We start from the raw sequence: 10391 nt of genomic DNA on the forward strand, positions 1-10391 counted from the left end.
AGGCCCGTTTGATTATATATCAGTGGCCTCATCTATTGATGAGATCAGAACCTTTAGGACCCATTTCCCTCTGCAAGTGTTCATCTATGAACACAGCTATATTAGTGACCAAGATTCTATCATTCACTTTCACACAAATGTCAGCTTTGGGAACCATTTCAGAGTCAAAACATAACCATATCTTCATTTTGGTCATGTAAATACAAGTTATAAACCATATATGCAAAACACAGCCACTGACAAATACCAATGGATTGCTGGTCTGAATAGTTGCAGCCATGAGACACTTGTTGCTGTTAACAACCAAACTGTTGAATAATTCTGATTCCTTCAGACTCAAAACAACATGGCATAAAAATGTGAATATTATAATAATAGCTTAGGGAAATCTCAATCAAAGAAGAACCCCCAAAAATAATTCAGATAATTGTGGCATTATATTAATAATCAACTTTGCTATCCTATACGTTTTCACAACAACACTAGGGCTTTTGTGTAGTTCAGATATAAAGTTAACAGCACCTGTGTATGGACAAGCACTTTTTCCTCTCCATGTATTTAATGAATGTGCTTGATAGTTTTACATCAACTTGACACAGCTGAAGTCATCTGAGAGGATGGAATCTTATGTTATGTCTCCATAAGATCCACAACAAACATGTAGGGCATTTTCTTAATTAGTGATTGATACAGGAGGGCCCAGCCCATTGTGCGTGGTGCCATCCCTGGGCTAGTGGCCCTGGGCTCTACAAGAAAGCAGGTTGAGCAAGCCAGTAAGCAGCTCTCCTCCATGGCCTCTGCATCAGTTCCTACCTACAAGTTTCAGCCCTGCTTGAGTTCTTGTCCTGACTTCCTTCTGTGATGAGCTATGACAGGGAAGTCTAAGTCAAATAAACCCTTTCCTCACCAACTTGCTTTTGGTCATGGTGTTCCATCATAGCCATAGCAACCCTAACTAAGACAGGGACATACACCTCCAAGCCTATCAATATAGATAGACAGCTCCTGCATCAATTTGCTCTGAGGTGCAAAATTAATCTTCTCCCCCAACTGGACAGCAGCATCTCCGTCAGTGAGGATAGGAAACAGGAGTCAAGTCCTGGGTTTCCCTCTTGTTTAATGTATGCCTTGGGTCTGTAGGCAACCAGGAAATATACCCAGAACATCAGCCTCACAGAACATCAGCCTTTGTATTTACAAAGGTTTATCTGTCCACAATTCCTTCCAACTGTAGATCTTACTGGCAAAGACAAAGGCATGTGATCCTGTGATGAAGCAAACCATATAAAGTGATTGTTAATTCCTACCTTACTTCAGCTGTAAGACTAACTGTTCAACTGACACTGACTTCAAAAATGGACCTGAAGTTTTCCCCAAACCTATTTCAACTCTTTGGAGTTGAAGAGATGGCTCAGCAGTTAAGAGCACTTTGTTGCTCTTGCAAAGGAGTTAAGTTTTGTTCTCAGCACCCACATGGCACACATAAACTCATACAGGTTCACACATACACACACTTCAAAATGATACTTAAAATGCCTATGAGGCAAAGTTAGCTTAAGTCTCAGGAATATTTCCCTAAACAACTCTTTGTTTGATCAATACTTGTCCATTCTTTATTGCTACCTACTTGTCATCTTGATTCAGCTGTCCATATGTTCCCTCCGTGCACATTTATTGAGTATTTGCCTTGTTCCATGCACAGATAAAAAATGAATCCTGTCTGTATGAAGGTTATAGTCTGAGAGGCAAATTGATCAAATAAACAACACACCTATCTTACTATCTTTTACCTCCACAATTTCTACATCTCTTCTCTCATATTGTTTACGTTCAAATATACAAATGTACAGCTACTATCTAAATGACTTATCAAGGACCATGCATGTGTTTCTCTTATTATCTCTAAAATAGCAAAACTGTTGAGCAGAGGCCAGGGGAAGGCCTTGTTATAAGTATAGATTACTAAACCAAGAACTTCCACTCTTTTGAGGTATGAAAATTCCCCAAATATCTATAATTCAGAGCAGAATAAAATAAATGCTACAAAATAGGCCTATAAGTTGAGGAAAATCCATTTCCATTACCTGTGATATAGTTTGTCCCATTCTCCTATCCCCCTCTCCTCTACCTAACCCCTCCATTCAGTCCCCAAAGAAAAGGCTCCTTTCTTCCCCTCCACCACATTTAGTAAGGCTAATTATCAGCCAAGGGGTCTTTATTTCTTCCTATTACAATGGGAAATTTCTCTTAGCATCTTGTCCAAAACTCAAATTTCCCAAGCAATGGCTCAGGATTCAAGAGTGTGCTACTTTTTTAAAAAGTCATGGCCAAACATTAGAAAGAAACCATTTAAAGTAAGAGGGGCATTTGTGTTTCTTGGTGTCAGTTGTTGGCTCCCTGCTTCCATTACCTGGGATCTGCAGTAAGGCAGAGAATTGTGGGAATGGGAGTGAGAAAACTGATTGCTTCATGGCAATCAGGTAGCAGACAGAATCAAGGGTCAAGGCACAAGATGTCTCTTTCTAGTTTGAAATGCCTCCCAGTGTCATCATATCTGGAATACATCAAGGGGTTAATCCGTTCATTAGGTTGGAACCTTCTGAATGCAACCACTTCCCAAAAACCAAGTTGGCAACCAAGTCTTCCATAATGAGCCTGTGGGGGGCAGATGGGAGTCAAAGAGAAAGATGATTATACAGTCTCAACAATTATGCCGAACAACACAATGAGACAGAACTCAAGACACAAGCCAGGCCTTTCACCCCCTCACTCTGAACTAATATATACTATCTCCCACAAAGTGGGGGGAGTCCTGAACCCCCTCTTTCCCATCACCAAACTCCACCTTCCAGCCCTGCCCTGGCATTCCTGATGCCCATACCAAACCTTTGCTTTCACCTCATTTCTCTTCTGTCTCATTACAGATTCATCTCTTGGCTCCTGTTTGCCTCCCACTGCTGTATGACAAATCCCTTCTAAAATTACTCTGGTGACTCACCAGTGGATATTTTATTCCATTTATGTGTCCCTTCCCCCCAACCCCCAAAGGGCATAAAGATTTCACAGATACTCAGTCTTTTTCTAACCCCGTTATTCTTAAAAAAAAAAAAAAAAAAAAAAAAAAAAAAACTCTGCCTGGGAAAAGGGAATGAAGGTGTAGCTTGGGCCTTGTCTGAACTGCTTGCATATCGAGCTGATATGCAATGCTTCTTCTCCCATGACTCTCCCTCTTCCTGGTGGTAATACTTTTCAATAGGTTCACCAGCAGCAATTCAACCAAAGTCTTACCAATCTGTTGTTGATTCTTAACCACTCACCCCGGTTGAAAACCTCATATCAAGTTCATTCTACATCCAGTAGGTAGCCAGACTACTGCAGCCTTGTGCATATTCCTACATCTCTCCCTGGCTCCAGATCAGACCAATGCACTGATCACCTCTCTGGTCCCTACTGTCCTCCTCTGTTCTCTACCTCCCTCTAAGCCAGTGGTTCTCAGCCTTCCTAATGCTGTGACTCTTTAATACAGCTCCTCATGTATTGTTGCTGTTCTGAATCATAATGTGAATATCTGTGTTTTCCAATGATCTGAGGTGACTCTGTGAAAGGGTCATTCAACCCCTGAAGGGTTGCAATGCATGAGCTGAAAGCCACTACTCCAAGTGCCTATTCTAAACTGGGATCATCATGATGTCCAATGAGCACCTCCAATCCCTATTAAATCTTGCCCTTGCCCTTCTGCTCTGGAATTTTCAAATCTGACCTCGAGCTACTTTTCCTCTCTGAGCTCTCTAACCCTCTCACCCATAAGCAGATTCCCTCAGGTGCCTCCATGATTGCTTTCTTGTGGTTCATCTGGCAAGAATACCCACACTGCCATTTATTCCTGGCAAGTTCCTTTTCAGGCTGAAAGGCACAATTCTTGTCACCTCTTCTGCAGAACTTCTTTTTAAAATTTTTCAAGAGTGTATTGAAATGCACACACCAAACAGCTCTCCTTTGGGTTATTATTATGTAGATCTTACCTGTGTCATTTTCTCAGTACTAAAATCTGAGTTATATCCCAACTTCTTGACTTGGGCACTCTTTCCTCTGTGGTTGTTCAGCCACTCCATTGAATAGATATGTGTGTGTGGTATTCATAAAATTTATTGAAAACCTGTCATGTTCAGATATTATACCAGGTATCAGGGAGACATCAAGTTCATAGCCTCAAATTTCAACTACTAAGACAAATCACATGGAACGATGCTCGGGGTGATATAAGCAATAACAGATAAGCCCAGAAGCCGATCAAGCACTTGGGATGGACCTCATCTGGCCAGATGACTTCAGATGAGAGAAGCCATGAGTTTGGCTGTCTGAAACACCCAACTGGGAATGACTTTGTTGACTGTCACAGGCTTCATGACAGCTAAGTAGATCCTAGTCCCACATACTCCGTAGGAGTTCAACAAACACTCAGGAATTTAACAAACCAAAACAGGCTTGGGTTAGGATTCTCTGCCAGTACTCTGATGTTGGGTGCATTCCCTCTCAGTCTTAACTGCTACTTCCTGTAGGCAGTTAACTACAGTTTTTGTCTGCAGATCTGATCATGGCCTAGCCAGTAAATAATGCAAATCCTAAGATAAACCTGGAAGCATGATTTTCATATATACTGGCCCTGACCATATACAACAGGAGAAACTGGAGAGGAGTTTGTTGACCTGGGAACTTGGCATGGACAGCTGAGCCTGCCAGGTCAAGTTCAAAGGTCACCAAGTCCAGAGTCACCTGCTAACTGGCTTCTAGGCCCTTCTCTTGCTCTTTATACTCTACACCCATCAGCCCAGTAGAGTTCCCCATGGACTTTAAAATGAAGCATATACTCAATGGTCTGGAAGACAGGACCTTCCTGTGTCTCTCCAGCCTCCCCTGCACTTTTGCTTTGCTGTGTAGCCTGCATTTTGTCTCTCGGATGAGTAAATGCTTGCACTTCCTTAGTACATCAAGATCGTTCTCCTCAGCAATCTTTCACACATGCTGCTTGTTTCCCTTGCCTGGAATGTAATAGAACTGAACAACAATGACTTCCCCTTCTAGTCTCAGATTATTTTCAAGGTGAAAGCTTCCTAGACCTTCCCCCATGTGTCAATACCTAAACAGATTTATTGCTGTGCACCCAAGGCTCTGCATTCCCTAGAAGTTCACATATTACCCTGCATACTTTTGTTATCCCCACTGAAAGCTTCTGGTTTCACCTTCACATTGCTGTGCTCACAAAAGGCCTGGGAATACACAGGCTGGAGGGGTAGCTGGAAGAAGAAGCCCTCCTATTCCAGCGTGAAGGGGAAGAGGGGAGAGCTCATGAAAATGAAAGAAGACTGTCCTGCTCACTGCTAAATTTTCAGGTCGAGAATGTGTAAGACCCTCAGTAAGTGGTTACCAAATAAATTAATTTACAAAAAAGTAAGCAGGTTACATAAGAGTATTGTGTTTACCTGACTCACCTGGTTATTATGCCTTCCTGTATAGTAAGGTCTTGGGGGAAGTGACTTTTGAAGAAAAGCAGATTCAGCAGCTCAAGAGGCCAAACATGGAGCCTCACTTCCAATTGTTTAATCTGAATTCAGCCTATCAATGAGCAATGGACCTTAAGAAAGCTAATGAACCTTTTTGTGTATGTCTGTTGTTTTCTCTTTAATTGAGATTTGTCATGTGACTAGGTGAGGCATTACTAGCTAAGCAAGAAAGTATCCTTCACGGCTTAATAAAAGCAAAGTATTGGTTAAACAAAATTAATTAAAACTGAGAAATCAAATACTATCCTCCTTCATTCATCTTATTGCCATTATGATCCCATAGGGCCTGGGAGTCATTTGGGAAGCACAAAAATATAATTAAACTAGAAAAATCAAGGGTTGTGAGGTGGCACAGTGGTGTAGAGTGTGGTCGAGAACTTGCTATTCTTCCAACGGACCCAGATTCAATTACCAACACTCACATCATGTATCTCACCACTGCATATAACTTTACTTCTGGGGGATCTGATGCTCTCTGGTCTCCCTGGGCATCTGCATACATGTGGTTTACATAACTCACAAAGGCCACACATACACACACACTTATAAATTAAAGATAAATTAATAAGATTTTTAAAGGTCAAGATATCACTCTATTTTCTGTGGCTGTTAGTTTTCTATCTCCTAAGAAAGCTGTTCCTCTTACTAAGGTCTTGTTTTGTCTAACACATCTTTGAAAACCACTGTGGACAAATGGCAATGGGAAAGAATATGTGCCCAGATCTTGCACTGGGAGGTGATTTTAGTAGTTTTTACTCTGGTTCTCTGTATAGACAGGGGTAAACTGACCCAACAAGATACCACTAAAGAATGTCCAAAGGTTCTTAATATTGCTCAGTATCTCCTCAGGAATTCTTCTGCAACTCAACTACCAGGATAAAGTCGGTTCTTACTCTTCAAACAGCTTAACAAACACAGTGTAAACCATCAACCATTTAATAAAGACCCAAGAAAGCCTAAGTTTGTGTAATTGAATGACCAGACAAATATTTAAATAAAAAATGTACTGCAAATTGTGATCCCACTGAGAGAGATTCCCATGTGACAATGCTTGGTAGCATTGAGAGCCCATAGGCAGTAACACAGAGTTTTGACCATGGTAACTGGAATGCTGACAAGAACAGAACCCATTGTAAGGTAGTGACCAACCTACCAAGAGGTAAGGGAATTTGCTCAAGTTAAGCTGTAGTGGAACCACCTTCTGAGCTGCCATCCCTTAGAATGGTAATGTGAGGACAGCTGGTTGATTTCTCACTGCTTTTATAAATAATACTCTACTATGAAACTGAAATAGATTGTGAATTGTCACTGGCATTTATACTTTGCAAATCACTTTTGGAGAACTATTACAAGCTGACCCTAAGAGTGATGAAGCCAGCTTTCATCTCCAGTAAACACTGGCCCAAATGTCTCCTGTTGCGGAGACCAGAAGCATGAGAGAAACAGAGACAGACAGAGAGAGGTCAATGAAACAGAAGTAAATGATATATTACCTTCCCCTTTATAAATATTATTATTATTTAATAAATCAAATATAGAACCATCCTCAATAATAAATATTTATTACTTATAACACTTAAAATGAATGTCATAAAAAATAAGAACAACTTTATTCATGTAACATTTTCATAAAAGGTAGATATAGCACAATTAGTCCATGAGCCTGCAAACCAAGAGGAGCTTCTTGGCTGTTGAGGAGACACTGTCCTGGAAACCACTACCCAGACAAGGTCATGGCTGTACTGCTAGACCTCGGGCCTCTTGTGGGACTAGTTTCAATCATGTTCTTTCTGGGACGGGACTTTCTGTCCACAGTTTTGATCGCTGTTTTCACCCATTTGGCATGTGGATCCGCACAGATTTTTAATCCTCGTTTGGTGACAAAACTATGATGCAAGGAAAAGATTATGTTAGCCATATTGTCCAATGAAAGATAATTTGTACAAAAATTAGCAGAGGAAACTATCTTTCAGAACTCTGAAACCATCCATAAGCCCCTTCCTTTTGTCATCTAGTTTAGTAAGGGAGAGAAATCTCCAGGTGGCAGCCCAGCTCTTGGTGATTGTAATTCACCAGTATACCAAGTACTGGAGCTACATTGGACTCTTAAGACCATCTAGTTAACTGTTCCATAGCTCCTTCCTTTCCCAACCTTGGAACTACTCATCTCTTTGGGGAAATAGAGATGGTTTTTGTAAATTTCTGAGAGCGAAATTCCCTGCTCCTTCTGAACAGGGAATTTTAGAAGACAATGTAGGAGAGTTCTGGATGTGTATGTAGGACCCTGAAAGACAGTGTAGGGAAGTTCTAAATGTGTCCCTTGATGTATAGCCACATATAAGGTGTGCTACTCTTCATAGCAAGTATCCTGCATTAGTATGGCTGTTTATGTAAGACTTAGCCTGCTCTGGCCATCAAATCTGGACACTGTCCATCTATTTTTCTAGTTAGACTCATATGTTGAGCAAAAGAAGAAAAAGGGAGTGTATATTCTTTCTTTCTTTTTCAATAATCAACCTTGGAAAGGACAGTAAGAAAACAAGATTAATAGAGACGGAATGGGCAATTGGCTAAGTGAGCTTACATCCATGGTCCCCTACTTTTCCCGAGGAGAGCAACATTTCTTCCTACTATATTTCTAGATAGAAACCACATCTGTGAACAGATACTCACATTACTGCTTTCATTATGCCCTCCTTGATGGTATAAGTCTTGATTCTTTGAACTGGCAATGGCAGGGTTGTAAAGCTCACACAGAAACTCTCTCCTAGAACTTCTGTCCCCACACCTAGAAAAAGAATAAGAAAACATAAATGAAACTATAGCTCAACAAGTATCAAGTTTGGAGTCCCTTATTAAATTACTCTGTCAATGATAATTCACATCGACACCCTGAATCTCTGGTACATTATATATTGCGGGAAATGTTTGGCTGATCTTAAAAGATCAGTAGTATTGTTTGAGAAACCTCATGGTAAAAAGTAACATGGTGGCCAGGTATGGTGATGCACTCCATTAGTCCCAGCCTTGGCGGCCAGAAGCAGGTGGACTTTCTGTCTCATCTACAGAGTAAGTTTTGGGCCAGCTAGAACTTCATTGCAGGAGATATTGTCTTAAAAATAAACACATAGTAACTTGCCCAAGTGGGGATTAAATATTAAATTCTTATGTTCATAACACTACCATCCATTGCACACGGAAATTATCCTTTTTTTTTTTTTTTTTTTTTTTTTTTTTTTTTGGATTGAAGAGTTGGTAAAATCTAAATAGGCAAAATTTCTAAGTGCAAATTTCCTGGGTGCTTCCCACTTCCCATCTCAGCAAAATGCGAGCCATTTAGGAGCATGAGACCTAAATGAATATTCTTGAAGTTTTTTCCTTCATCAATATTTCTTCTTTTGCCCAATGTCAAGAATTTCTAGATTGTGTTCCCTTTATTCCCTCTACACCTTTGTAGAATCTATGATGAAGTTATAGTATTATAGTCTAAGTGTACAAAGCAGAATACAAATAGGTCTATAAATTAACTCCAGCCAGTCGGAAAAGGAGACCCTTTAGGAAGCATCGACTGAATGTTCAGCTACAGCTCAATGAATCTAATTCTCACCTGGGTATATCTTCCAGGCTCAGTAGCCAATGGAGTGTGCATTATCCGTTACACTCAATATCAAAGGCTGTCTTACAAAGTCAAGAAGTCTATCATAAATGATAATATTACATAAGCAATATTGGCAGACTGCTATTTAGTTGAATATAATATTGATTTTCTTGATATGAAGATATGAGCTTCTGGTCATTTTTTGTTTGTTTGTTTGATGTTTTCAAGTAGAAAAAAAACATAGATTTGCTTTCAGACATATGTCTTCGAGCTCATTCTCCAGTGTGATGAAACTTTAGGAGTTTCAGAATTTATTGAATCAATATAAAGTAAACAAAAGCAAGCAACTCAGCTGTAATTATTGCCAGCATTAATGAAGTATCATTATAAGGAGATCTGATATGCTTTAATAGTCATTAGTAAGAAATGAGACTTACTCCATTTTAATTCCAGCTCACAGCATTCAATGTATAGAAAGAATATAACATTCAATTTTAAATAAATAAGCGTGAGACCAGAATAGCCGAGACTTGGAATTAGCATTCTGTTCTTGCATATGGGAAATTTGAGCCTTACCTAGACAAAGCAGTTTATTCTAATCAAAACCCAAACCAAACCTCGTATATGAGCCCACCTGTTCCTTATCCCTTCAATAGCTGCTCATCTTACCTTCCACAGTCCATATGGTGAGGCAGCAGGCTCCCAGGAAAGTCAGGAGGAGAAGTCTCATGGCTGAAGTCTGGCTGATGTGCAAGGCGAATGTAGACTCGACTCCTCAGGAGCCCCTTTTATTCCCCCCATTGGTCAGCACACTTCCTGTGGTGAGAGGGGGCTTTCAGGGTGGGTGTGGGATCATGGAAAGTCTTTGCAACGCTGATGCTTTTTTTTTTTTTTTTTTTTTTCTTTAAACACAAGTTCCTTTCCCATGTTCATACCAACATGATACCTTGTGGCCTTTCCTCCCAACGCCATGTGGTTAATGTGACAATGAAACCAAATGTGTGCCTGAGATGAAATGCTGTTGTCTCCTTCAGAGCTGTGGTTCTAAAGTCAGATCTTCCGTCTCAAAGGCTAGTCGGTGACAAGGCTCAGTGTGCTAACAGGGAAAAGGAAATGAGGTGGCGTGGTCACTGCGGTCCAACCCACCTGTCTCCTGTGACAGAAGGCTTCTACAACCACAGATCAGCTGCCCCTGGTGGCCCTGCCTGACTCCGCAGGAAAGCAAAAGAACA

General features: G+C 40.5%; 1 protein-coding gene across 1 annotated transcript; it reads right to left on the minus strand.

Annotated features, from left to right (window-relative positions):
* Positions 1–7106: 7106 nt before the first annotated feature.
* On the minus strand, positions 7107–9950 carry LOC127223240 (lymphotactin). The gene is made up of 3 exons (XM_051185730.1): positions 9829–9950; positions 8235–8349; positions 7107–7447 (listed from the first exon to the last, which is right to left on the minus strand). Exons 1-3 carry the CDS (start codon positions 9887–9889, stop codon positions 7279–7281), a joined length of 345 nt encoding a protein of 114 aa, XP_051041687.1. The 5' UTR covers positions 9890–9950; the 3' UTR covers positions 7107–7278.
* Positions 9951–10391: the final 441 nt, after the last annotated feature.

This window comes from Phodopus roborovskii, unplaced genomic scaffold (genome assembly GCF_943737965.1).
Source record: "Phodopus roborovskii unplaced genomic scaffold, PHOROB, whole genome shotgun sequence".
In the NCBI taxonomy this organism is placed as follows: domain Eukaryota; kingdom Metazoa; phylum Chordata; class Mammalia; order Rodentia; family Cricetidae; genus Phodopus; species Phodopus roborovskii.

What these genes read in the sequence shown, in the direction of transcription:
- LOC127223240 (XM_051185730.1), bottom strand. Translation starts at nt 9,889, where the DNA reads ATGAGACTTCTCCTCCTGACTTTCCTGGGAGCCTGCTGCCTCACCATA. An exon ending in CACCATATGGACTGTGGAAG is followed by an intron (nt 8,350 to 9,828) that starts GTAAGATGAGCA and finishes TTCTTTTTCTAG; the next exon opens with GTGTGGGGACAGAAGTTCTA. An exon ending in GGCATAATGAAAGCAGTAAT is followed by an intron (nt 7,448 to 8,234) that starts GTGAGTATCTGT and finishes CTTGCATCATAG; the next exon opens with TTTTGTCACCAAACGAGGAT.